This window comes from Pelodiscus sinensis, chromosome 1, assembly GCF_052426305.1.
Source record: "Pelodiscus sinensis isolate ZL-2025 chromosome 1, ASM5242630v1, whole genome shotgun sequence".
NCBI lineage: Eukaryota > Metazoa > Chordata > Testudines > Trionychidae > Pelodiscus > Pelodiscus sinensis.
In genome coordinates this window covers 96288968-96301601 of record NC_143052.1, presented here as the reverse complement: position 1 = coordinate 96301601, position 12634 = coordinate 96288968, and the positions used below count along the sequence as shown (strand labels likewise).

At 44.8% G+C, this 12634-nt stretch overlaps 1 protein-coding gene across 1 annotated transcript in view; it reads left to right on the top strand.

The window, feature by feature from the left end:
* Positions 1-11508, top strand: part of ISX (intestine specific homeobox) — a 35903-nt gene extending 24395 nt beyond the window's left edge. The window contains exons 3-5 of the mRNA XM_006137966.5: positions 4570-4721; positions 8463-8579; positions 10654-11508. Coding sequence (XP_006138028.3) covers positions 4570-4721; positions 8463-8579; positions 10654-10890 — 506 coding nt within the window. The 3' untranslated portion in view covers positions 10891-11508. The remainder of the gene's footprint in view (positions 1-4569; positions 4722-8462; positions 8580-10653) is intronic.
* Positions 11509-12634: the final 1126 nt, after the last annotated feature.

The window sequence follows — 12634 nt, the reverse complement described above, 5'->3', positions numbered from 1 at the left end:
CTTTAAGCAAGGACTATCATTTACTGTATACTCCTTGCCCTGAATGGTCATTTGCAGAGCTTAACTGTCCCTTCTTTCAGTCCCTTCCCTTTCCATGGTATGGAAAACAGTCCTATTCCAGTCACATCCCATTTTCCTGGCACAAGCAAGCCCTGACCTTGCTTTGAGTTAGGATAGGAGGGAGTTGCATACTGAATTTGGTGGTCCTAGCTCTTACTAGGAGGAGTTCTTGAACAAATGGACTCACAGGTGGATGGACAGACAGACAGATGCACAAACTCTCTAAATATATCTATAGATATCTCTAGTTATATAGATTACAGAGTCAGAAAGCACCACCAGACTGGAAGAATATTGCCAATCCTGTCGATCTTGCTTTTGTGCTGTATTTCAGATGTGGGTTTGGTGGCTTGCCACACTTATGCCGTTGTGTGATGAAAATTCTCCAATGAGTATCCAAGAACTAAGTTCAAATGCTGACATCTACAAGGAACATAAAGTGCCCAGATAATCTTATTCTCAGCATCAAACATCTGGATTTTCCCCCTCTTTGTGCTGGAATCATTGCTGACAAACCCCTTTTGGCAACTGTTTTCCATGGAGACACCAAGCTGATGCACCACTGCAATCAGGGCTTTTATGAAAGCTTGACTACTGGTACCTTCAACATATGTGCACCAAAGTGTTTCCCATTTCAGATCACTGCCCCGATAGTGTCAAGAAGACTCAGTGTAAATGACATTTCCTCCTTGGGGCTAATGTCAGGGCTGCAGTCTAATGAGTGGTGATTTGAAATGCTAGTGAAAAGTCCAATAGTCTGGATTTAATTCTTTGAGACAGGAGTTGTATTCATGCATTCTGATTGAGATGCAGAGGTGGTGGCACAGCACCTGACATCTGATGCATCTCATATATTCTTGTATAACTAGATCCATTTTTAAGTACCTGAGATGGGCCAAAAAAGCTGCCATATTTCAAGTGGAATAATTCATGTAACAGTCTCCAAAAACTATATCCCATTAGCCTTTCAAAATCCCCTTATATCCCATTAGCCTTCTTGCTAGTGTATGGCCTCAGAACCCATTGGTCTTCTACATCAACAAGGTGACAAGGCAGTAGATGCAATTCCAGGTCAGACCATTTCTGGGGAATTCTTTTGCTGTGGTTCAGAGATCAACTCTGTTAGTTAAGAACCTGGGTCTCATCTTTGTTTTAGCCCTTAAAGAGGTACGGTTTTATTTTAGCAGTCAAATCTTCAACCAATGCAGAAAATATAGCTGTTTTTGAGAGAATGCAATAGCTCTCTCCAGATAACTTTTTCCCATTAGGAAGGGTTTACTTAATTAAATTGGCAGTTATCACCAGATCATGGAAGATCAAAAGCTATTATTCAGATAGGTAATTTTCTCCAGCAACATGCATTATGCAAGTGCTGTCACTGCCAGCCACCTCAGGTCACTATGGCAAGATCATCATAGTCACTCCTTACGATCAGAAGTGATATGTTTTTATCATGCGTCAGTTTTACAAGTTCAGAAGAAAAACCATGAACCGCTGTACCAGGGATGTGTCTTCTCAAATTAATGGTCAATAGCATCCTATTTAGGTGGAGAATTCTCCATTTGTGAATGACAGGTCCAAATGCACATACTGCAAATCAACTGGCTCAAAACTGAGGGTTGCAGACCTCTGCCCCTGCTGTTGCTGCTCTGTGAAGGATTGGCTACCATGAGCCATGTTAGAGCAGCCTGAGGGATACTCTAACTCAGTGGCCTCCAACCTTTTTAATCACAAAATCACTTTTTCAATTTAAGTGCAATATAAGATCTACCCCAAACCCATATACCCTGGCCCCACTTCCTTCCTGCGCCTTCCTTGGGGTCCCACCCCTGCTTTACCCCTTCTCCATGGCCTTGCCCTGCTAACCCCATCCCCCTTCTTCTCCCATCCTCATTCACTTTCACCAGGCTAAGTTGGGATTTGGGGTGCAGGCTCTAGTCTTGGGCCAAGGAGTTTGGAGTGTGGGAAGGGCTCCGGGCTTAGCCCAAGACAGGAGATTGGGGTCCAGGAGAGGTTTCAGGGTACAAGCTCTGGGAAGGAGTTTGGGTGCAGGGGGGACTCACGACTGGGGCAGGAGGTTGGATGTAGGAGGAGGTTCAGAAAGCAGGCTCTGGCTGGGCACCGTTTAACTGAGACAACTTCCGGGTGGTGGAGCAGTGGGATTAAGGCAGGCTTACTCCTGCCCTGGCCCTGCACCACTCACGAAAGCATCTGGCATGTACAGCAATAGCTCCATGGTGCTATGTGCTGCCCCTCATCTACAGGCATTAAGCCCACAGCTTCTACTGGTCATGGTTTCCCATTATTGATCAATGGGAGCTGCAGGAGTGTGGTACCTGCAGGTAAGGACAGCACAGGGAGACCCCCTGCTCTGCCTTTCTTAAGGGCTGTAGGGACATGCCAGCCACTTCCAGGAGCAGCAGTTACCACAGAGATAATGACTCCAGCCACGACAGGTTAGGCATTTTAGAACTCACAACTCCAAGAATTAAATTTAAGCCTAAGAGAAATGAAAATTATGCAATGCACAGACCAGTCAAAAACCAAAAATAAGCCACTTTGCAAGCAGTAACAGAAATAACAACAACCCCACGAATGTGTTGGGTCAGGAGAGGAGAGTGAAGGAAAGATGGTGGGATGTGTTTGTGAGAATGACAGAGACGTGAGAGTGACAGAGATTTGCATTGCCAAGCTCCCTCCATCCCCTTCTCTCTGTGTGGAGATATGGTACAGAAGTGGGGAAAGGAGGGACACCCAGACATCAGCGCCCCTCCTTCTCCTTCCCCAACTCTGCAGGAGTCTCCCAGGGTGGCAGCTCCAACGCAGAGGTCAGGAGCAGCATAACAATGGGTGGAGGGGCAATCGAAGTACCAGCACTTGATAGCTGCCTGGCCAAACTAGTCAGGATCACCTGTCAGAGGCTCCGAGATCTACCAGTAGATCCCGATCTAGTGGTTGGTAACCACTGCTCTAACTTATGATGGGCTGCAAACAAACACTTCCTGAGGCTGTTTTGCTGGCTTTCAGACCACTTTGTGCTGGCAGCATGACACACAGTAGCCACACCATAACAGAGCAGCTGACCATATAACTTGGCCTTTGACCTGAGTCTGACTGACCATTACAATGTCTAGAAACAGATACGGCTGTGTTCTATAGAACTGTTCACTACAGGGCTTTCCGCAAGATAGCTTTTTAAGAATTCAGCAAACACCCTGCTCATTCTTAGTTGCTGCAAGGCTATTATTTAGCAATACTGAAAGCATGGTATAGCGAGAGCAGGAACAAGTGCTCCAAGCTGGAGGAACCTGCTTGCACTGCCAGCAGGAGATCATATGCAGACTCTGGACAGAATTCTGATCTTACTGATGCAAATAAGGAATGATCCCATTGACATCAATAGAATTACAGGAAACCCTTGCTGTTTTCGGTGGATGCATTCCTGCTCTCTTTCCCTGGCCACAGGGGACCCGTGAATACATGGAACTGTGAATGGCAATTCTGTGAACCACAAGGGCCTCCTGTACATTGTGCAAAAGTAGCATATGGTCAGAATCAAGCCAAGTGGCCATCCACATGACCTGTGTTTTCTAAAAACACAAATGTACAGACAACTGAGTTTGTAAGACAAATATTCCAACTGATGTGGTGGTAGAAGTTATTATTGCAGTAGCGTTTTGAGGCCACAGTCCCCCAGGGTTAGTGAATGTACGAACACATGATAACTACACAGTCCCTGCCCAAAATAGCTTAATCTAAGTTTTAAAACAAGTGTCAATGAAAAGATATATCTGACAAATCAAGGGAGCACAAGCTAACAATGAAACGACAAAGCAGTAGACACAGCCCTCACAGCAACCTCACTGTGTGCAATGTTTTTGTGTAGTAGCCCAACAGAGGAACTAAGCTGAGACCAGCAACAAAACTTCACGCATGACCTAAAAACAAGACTTAAACAAAGTTCAACAGAGGCAAACAACTACTCCCTTCGTGCCTTGTGCCACTTTTCTTCAGCCTGACTCCAGATCTCCTGGTCAACAGAGAAATTAATTTAAGTCAAGGGAGAACTTTAAATGCCTGTTTAAAATTAAACAAGTAGGAAAACTTGCATCCTTAGACTCCCTTAATGAGAGCATTCTATTTTCAGAGCAGAAGGCCATAGATAATGACAGCAAGGTGAGTCCAACTGGTAAATTTAGGGCTGGAAGACCATCTGTGTAACAGAGAGATTGATTGTGTTTGGTTTTTATGATGGGCACAAGGACAGGTGAAAAGGATGCCACATGAATGAATCCTTCAGTCACTTTACATCAATATTACTAAAAGCTTGTTATAGACTTAAGCACTGGGTGATATATAAGCACATCATTAGAAGGTAGTGCAGAGATGGTTATAAACAACCTGTTGGACTCTGTAACAATTGATTATAGATTTTAAAACATCTATTGTAATTATTTATTAACTCTTTATAAACTATACAGCCTGACTGGTCTTTCGTTGTTTGCACAGATGAGAGGAAAGGGAAGCGGCGAATCCGGACGACATTCACAGCAGAGCAGCTCCAGGAGCTAGAGAAGATTTTCCAGGTCACTCACTACCCAGACATTCATATCCGCACCCAGCTAGCAGCAAAGATCAACCTCCCAGAAGCCAGGGTCCAGGTATAAACTGTGCCCCTAAAATGCCACACACACACACACACACAACTTCAAAATGCATTACTATGGAGCTAAATATCATTATCCTTATTTTACAGAGAAAACAAAAAAGTATCACTCCAGATGGGATTAACCAAATGATTTATAAATAACCGATATAATAAGCAGCCTATCCCATATATAAGTAATGTGTTATAAATGGCAGTAAGCAACCTGCTAGACTCTATAACAACTGATTGACCACTTATTAAATTGTCTAATCACTTACTAATCACCAATTCTTTACAAACTATGTGGCTGTGTCTAGACTGAAAAGTTATTCCGGAAAATCAGCAGCTTTTCTGGAAAAACTTGCCAGCTATCTACACTGGCCACTTGAATTTCCGGAAAAGCACTGATGATCTCATGTAAAATCATCAGTGCTTTTCCGGAAAAACTATGCTGCTCCCATTTGGGCAAAAGTCTTTTTCCGAAAGACTTTTGCGCAAAAGGGCCAGTGTAGACAGCACAGTACTGTTTTCCTCAAAAAAAGCCCCGATCACGAAAATGGCGATCGGGGCTTTTTTGCGGAAAAACGCGTCTAGATTGGCCACGGACACTTTTCCGCAAAAAGTGCTTTTGTGGAAAAGCATCCTGCCAATCTAGACGTGCTTTTCCAAAAATGCTTTTAAAGGAAAACTTTTCCATTAAAAGCATTTTCGGAAATTCATGCCAGTGTAGACACAGCCGCCATGTATATTTCATATGAAGTGTGACCTACATTCCTGTTCTGCACCATTTCAAAAATTAGCCCAAATGGAAACACAGTGTGTTACTTCTCTGTAATTCTATGTTTGATACCGTATATGGCAGACCCATGGGCCACATTCTCTGGGGGCATAGATCAGCATATCTTTGCTGGGCTTTTATGAAACTATTCTGATTTATGCCAACTGAGGAGCTGACACTACAACCTTACTGCATGTGAGATTTATTACATTTAAAATATATTTGCATGCAGCAGATTTGCACGCTGTTTACAAGACACTAGAGGGGAATGCCACGGACTTTATAACTGTAACATGCTAAGTCCAATTCTATATGGAAATCTTTCATCTGCAGGGTGATCTCCTCAGCAAGATGCTGGTTCTGCTCTCCTTCTCCTACTTCGTGGGAAGGGTTTCCATACAATGAGGCCTCAGTGTAAATGAATCCTGGTATAATACATAATGTTCAACTCACAGGAAATCTTGTATGACTGAGACTAATTTTCAACAAACTATCATTTTTGTTGCCTAACATTTAGATGACAAGAGAACATTAGAATGGAACAGCCATAGCACAGACATTAGTAAGGATAGTTTACTCACAGTGCTCTATCACAGGGCTGGGCAAAACATGGCCCATGGGCCAGATCTGGCCTGCCAAGCCATCAAATCTGGCTTGCAGGCCAGCGGGGAGCCTCAGGTAGGCTCTCTGCCTGCTCTGATCCTGCATGCCACTCGGAAAAGCAGCTGTGGGGCCCTGTTTGTCTTTGAACAGCTGTGAACTGAGGCGGGGAGGCTTTGCATGCTGCCCCCACCTCCAGCACAATCCCATTGGTAGGTTTCCAGCCAAATGGAGCTCCTTGTTTGAAAAACAGGAAGTGTGCCAAGTACACTTCTGCCTCTTCTCAGTTTATAAAGCACAAGAAGGAGGACTATTTAGTGTCTGCCGTAGACCACCAAATCACACTAGAGAACAGGCCCACCAACTGCTTAAGTACCTATCCACAGTGTGTAGGAAAATAGCTGCATGATCATGAACTACTTCAATTTGAGGGACATACACTGGAGCTCTCATGCTGCCAGCACTAAAACATTCTTAGAATTTCTAATAGTTATACATGGCAGTTTGCTAACTCTACAACTATTGCAGGTGCATCCATTATTTAAATAAGATTATAAATTTGGTTGAGAACGGTAATAGTATTGATGTGATCCACTTAGACCTCCATAAGGTATTTGATTTGGTACTGCACAACATGGCTATTAGGATACTAGAATGCTGTAAAATCAACATGGTACCTATTACATGGATTAAAAGCTGGCTAATTGACAGACCTAAAAATGCACTAATAAATAAGGAATCATCCCTGAGTAGGTGTTTTGTGAAGTCCTTCAGATCCCTATGCTATGTACATTTCATATGAAGTGTGACCTACATTCCTGTTCTGCACCATCTCAAAAATTAGCCTGTAGTCTGCACTATTTAACATTTTTATAAATATTCCAGAAGAAAACATAAAATCATTGCTGATAAAGTTTGCAGATGACATAATGACTGGAGGAGTAGTAAATACTAAAGAGGGCAGATCACTGATACAGAGCAATTTCGATTGCTTGGTAAACTGGGTGCAAGCATATACTATGTTTTTAATACAACCCAATGTAAATGTAAACATCTCTGAAAAAAGATTATAGACCACACTCATCGGATGGTGGACTCTATCCTGAGAAACCTTGACCCTAAAAAGGTATTGGGGGCATAGATGATAAGCAGCTGCGCATGAGCAATCAGTGTGACCCTAAGGGCTGATGTATACCTTATTTATATAAGCTGGGGAATCTCAAGTAGGACTAGAGAAGTTATATTCCTTCACATTGATGCAATCACTGCTGAAATGTGTCTATTTCTGTTGCCCCAAATTAAAGAAAGATGCTGGGTAAAATTTTCAAAAGCACTTGAATGACATAGGCTTACAGCCCAATGAGACATAGACTCCTTTAATCATTCTACTGCTTTTGAAAATTGAACCTGATAGTATAGAAAGAAGTGTCGTGACTACGGCTCAGTTGATAACACTTTCACTATGAGCCAGTAGATCATCCAACTGAACCCTGCACCAGGTCTTTCACTCATTGTTATGTCTACTGGGGGAGATGCACTGGAGCGCTCACGCTGCTGCTACTAAAACATTCTTAGAATTTCTAGTAATTATAGGTGTCAGTTTGCTAACTCAACCCCCCATACTAGGGGCTCTGCCTTCCAGAAAAGCATTAAAATAAGGATCCCTCATTATGTCTCCTTGGGTATGTCTACACTACCACCCTAGTTCGAACTAGGGTGGTAATGTAGGCAACCGGCGTTGCAAATAAAGCCCGGGATTTGAATTTCCCAGGCTTCATTTGCATCTCGCCGGGCACCGCCATTTTAAAATGTCTGCTAGTGCAGACTCCGTGCCGCGCGGCTACATGCGGCACTGACTAGGTAGTTCAGACTAGGCTTCCTATTCCGAACTACCGTTACTCCTCGTTTCACGTGAATAATGGTGGCGCCCAGCGAAATGCAAATGAAGCCCAGGAAATTCAAATCCCAGGCTTCAATTGCAACTCCGGTTGCCTACATTACCACCCTAGTTCGAACTAGGGTGGAAGTGTAGACATACCCTTAGTGCTGTTTAAAGATCCCATCACTTTCCCAAAAGGATAATGGAAAGCCCCAGTATGCTGACTGACAGACCTTGCTCCATGTGAACTATTGCCAATTAAATAATGGCCAAACACAGATACTATAGTATGAAAGGTACATTGTGAACACAAATTCTGGTGTGTAGGTTGGGTTATTAGCCATACTGGCCTCTTTTCCCCGGATGCATGTTGCCCTCCATCAGGACTTCAAAGAGTATCAGAAATAGCTCTTTGAAACAGAAGTGAGCTATTTTGTTTGACCTACCTTATTCCTGCTATGCCTTTTTGTCTTTCCTCCTTTTCCTTCTTCACCCAGATCTGGTTCCAGAACCAGCGAGCAAAGTGGAGGAAACATGAAAAATGTGGCTATTTCGGTGGCCTCCAGCATCTGAGCGAGGCTGATTTCATTCCAGCTCCAAAGTTGGAAATCACTGTGAGTACGGGAGGCCATGTGTAAAGGAGAGTCATACCCTTTTCGGTATCACACCTTTGTGTAGGTGTTACCCGAGGGAGGGGGAAGAAAAGGAAGAAAGAATCTTTGTGACACAAGAGAATCCCAGCATAGGCTATTGCAATTCTTCTGAGGGGCATTGTGCCTTTCTTTCTAAAACAAAGTCTATTCAGAGCATATTTGGGGAGGTGAATCTTGGCAAAAATATTCTTCCTCCCTTTAATTCCAAGCCTTTTCCCCAAAACCCTGCACTGGACCAACCTGTCCTTCCAGCCACATTTTAGTTAGACACAGTGTGGTCAATTGAGTAATGTTATGTATTTCCTCCCTTCAGAGGCTGAACATGTTGTCTCTGAGGCCCTCACCTTTTTTTATGTCAATTGGTGAGCAACCATTTGAGAAGAGAAACACCTTGCAGAATCCATAGGCTAGAAGAGGACTAGCTAGGACTCTTGCTGTAGGCAACCATCCCAACTCATTGCTCTACAAAACTTTTGCCATGTCTACGCTATTTTGTTAATCTGCGGTTGTTTTGCCCCTCTATTATTTCCTAGATAGGGCAGCGTTACTCAAGTTGGCACACACGATCGGTCTCTCTCCTGTTCCAGGCGTGGGAGAGGTTCTGTGGCCTCAAATGTGTAGGAAGTCAGACAGCAACCTATGGCTCTTGAGCCAAATATAGCTCCCAAAATGCACAAAACTAAGGGTGAACGTAAGGCAGTGCGCCCTGGTAAGAACCGGCTGCACGCCAGCAAGAGCTGGTGAAGACACTCTGCTTGTTTAAAGGGCCGGCTGAGGCCGCTCTGTGGGGGACGCATGGTCACTCCCAGCTGGGATAATGAGAGGGTCTGGCAGCAGCAGATGCCTCCATCTGACCATGTCATCCCAGCTCCAGCTCTCCATCTGACTGCCACGGTCTGTCCCCAGCTGCTGTGCTCCTGGGGCAGACCCTAAAGCCCAGGCCCAGCAGCCCCCCAGCAGCCCCTGTGACTGCTGCAACAGTCTGGCCATGGCAGCTCGGTTCAGGCTTCATCTGTGGCAGCCTAGCCAGCAATGCCCCAATTGGGGGCAAAGCCACATCTGGATGCAGCTTCCTGTCACCGGCCCTGATCCTGAGACGACCCCAGACCCCATGGTCTGGCCGCAGGAAGGGCTGATGCCGCCGTCCTTCCTCCTGCTGCTGCATGGGTAGGAGAGGCCACGATCTAGCTACAGCCATCCTGGCCCAGCCACTGTTGCCCAGGTGCAGCAGCCCAGCCCCAGCCGGGTAAGGTAATCTGGCCCCAGCCCTCCCCCCATACTCTACTTTTCACCCACGAGGCCCTGCCCTGCCTCCTGCACCTCCCACATACCCTAACCCCCTGCACTGAGTCCCTCATACATCCTAATCCTGACTCCTGCACCCCCCCATCCACAAACTGCACCCCCAGCAGCAGCCCCATTAAATAAAGTCAGTGGGTACACTGTTTCATGTATGCTATTATTAACCATCATTTTTTTTAATATAATGGAGATTGCCTATCTCCTAGAACTGGAAGGGACCTTGAAAGGTCATCGAGTCCAGCCCCCTGCCTACACAGCAGGACCAAGTACCACCCCGATGAATTTTTGCCCCAAATCCCTAAATGGCCTCCACAAGGATTGAACTCATAACCCAGGGTTTAGCAGGCCAATGCTCAAACCACTGAGCTATCCCCCCCCCTTAATAATAATAATAATAATAATAATAATAATAATAATAATAATAATGTCAATTATGAATCATATTAAGGTGTATATTTTCAGTCACGCAAATGGACTTGCTTATACTGGCTCTTTGCTGACCACTTGTTCTGAATTTTGATGTAGTTGGGCTCTTTGGTTTGAAAAGGTTGCCGACCCCTGGACTAGATGATCCCATGTGACCTTAAAGTCCATGTGTCCTTGGTTTCTGTTGCTGAATACTGGGAAAATTCATTAGGTGATTCCTGGGCTGCTTGTGAATTCCATCGAACTAAAAGTCTGTGTTGATGTTTTTTAAAGAATTATTTTCTGTTTTTTTTCCTCCTGCTGAAAGGGTTCCAGCCCAATGCTCAGGAGCGTCTGTGATGCAGGCCCCCCCATTCAATATTACTCACCAGCCCAAAGATATCTGACACCAGCCTGGCTGCCCCACACTTTGCCTTTTGCTCCCACACACTTGGACCCACTGCTCTTCCCTCAGTGTTATCTGTTCTTTCACCACCTTACTCCATACGGCATCCCTCTGTCCCAGAAGACTGAATGGAACAGTATTTGCGCCAGTTCCACATAGAAAAAGATGAGGAGGAGCAGAGGTGATAGGAGACTCTGGGGGCATCCTTTGGTCACTTCTGACAGATCATATTCATGGACAGGTAGGGTTCTCTTTGGAACAGGGCTGCCCAGACTTTGGATGCCCTGTCCTGTGAAGTTGGCATGGCATAGCAATAATACTGTAGCCACAAGCCAAGGCTGAACTAACACCACAGCGCACCACAGAACCTTGGAAAATGCTCTATAATCATCCTTCAGAAGAGTGTGCTTTGTTGAAACAATATGGCTTTCCTGAGGACATGTACCTAATGGGAGGGTGCGTTAAGCCATCCTGCTAAAGAGCTGAAGCTTTCTCCAGCCCTGAGAAAACACCGGATGATCTCGTTGCACAGATGATCTGGGACACTGAGATTTTAGCAGGTGTTGAAGCACATGTAGTGATGGTCACTACAAAAACCATGGCTATTCTTTTGATCAAAATGGCTGGCCTGAGTAGATGTGGGTCTCTTTTCCTACAAACTTCACATTGGTCCTGTTTTGCTAGGAGGAAGAAGAGCGTGTTTAGATCAAAGATCAAACTTAACTTGTTTTCTCTGGAATGGGAGGATTTGGTTTGCTTGTTGTATTTTGACTTGAATAAAAGAGTGTGAATACAACTTGTGCTTGAATACAACCATCTGAGAGGGATATCCTTTTTGAGTTGAATATTTGATATCATAGCCTCTAGGGCTGAGAGATTTGTGGAGATGGTTAATTAAAATGTGTAAGAGGAAACTTCTCGTTTTGGACACAAATTAAGAAAGTATCAAAAACAGCCCTTAAGAAGATGCAGGCTAATCTACTAGACATAACTGAATGACTGCGTGCAATTTTGTAGCTATGTTTGATCCCAGGATATTAGAGAGACAAGGCGAGTGAGGCAATTTATTTGCTTGAGCCAGCATCCATTGATGAGAAAAACAAGCTTTTAAGCTTATACAAAGCTTTAGGCTACCCTGGGACCAATAAGGCTACAATAACATTGCATATTACACATACACACACATTGCACACAATATAATTATACTTCTAAGGTGTGTGGCTGCTTTGCATGCTTATTAAGTGCATCCTCCTGCTGCCATTGAAATCAGTGGCAAAACTTCCCCTGACAAATCAGTGGTGAAGAGTACAAGACTCCCTAAACTCCCTGCCAAATTAATAAATCGCAACCTCATGACAGGGCCCAAAGCAGCCCTGGTAGTAGAGTTAGCCCCACCCCTCTCATCTGTCAATCATACATGAGAGTGAGGAGGCCTTTAAAAGGGAGGAAACCTCAGCCATCAGGAAGGAGGAAAGGAGCAGGACTGCCCGAAGCAGCAGACTGCTGAAACTACTTCTGATGTGACAGAGGAGAGCTTCACTCTGGCCCAGAGGAGAGCAAACTTCCAGGGTAAGACAGGCAGAGCTTATTTTGGAGACCCAGCCAGAGCAACTTCCCTAGACGCATTATATTGGGACTAGCTTGTTGGCAGCACAGTCGATGTGTCACCTCACTCCTTTCTGCTGGGACCAAAGAAAGAGTATTCCTGAAGACATGGGGGTCTGTGACTTCCATTTTCATCTCCCGAGCAGGAAGATTTACAGAGGCTCACCAAGTCAATAACACCCTCCTCCCCCACTTGGCAAATAATAGGGCAGTAGGGCTGATGTTGCAACCATCCACTGTAGATAACTGGGTGTGGCTTGGTACCCCCACCCCCTGAGGGAGGACCCACTAAGGGCTC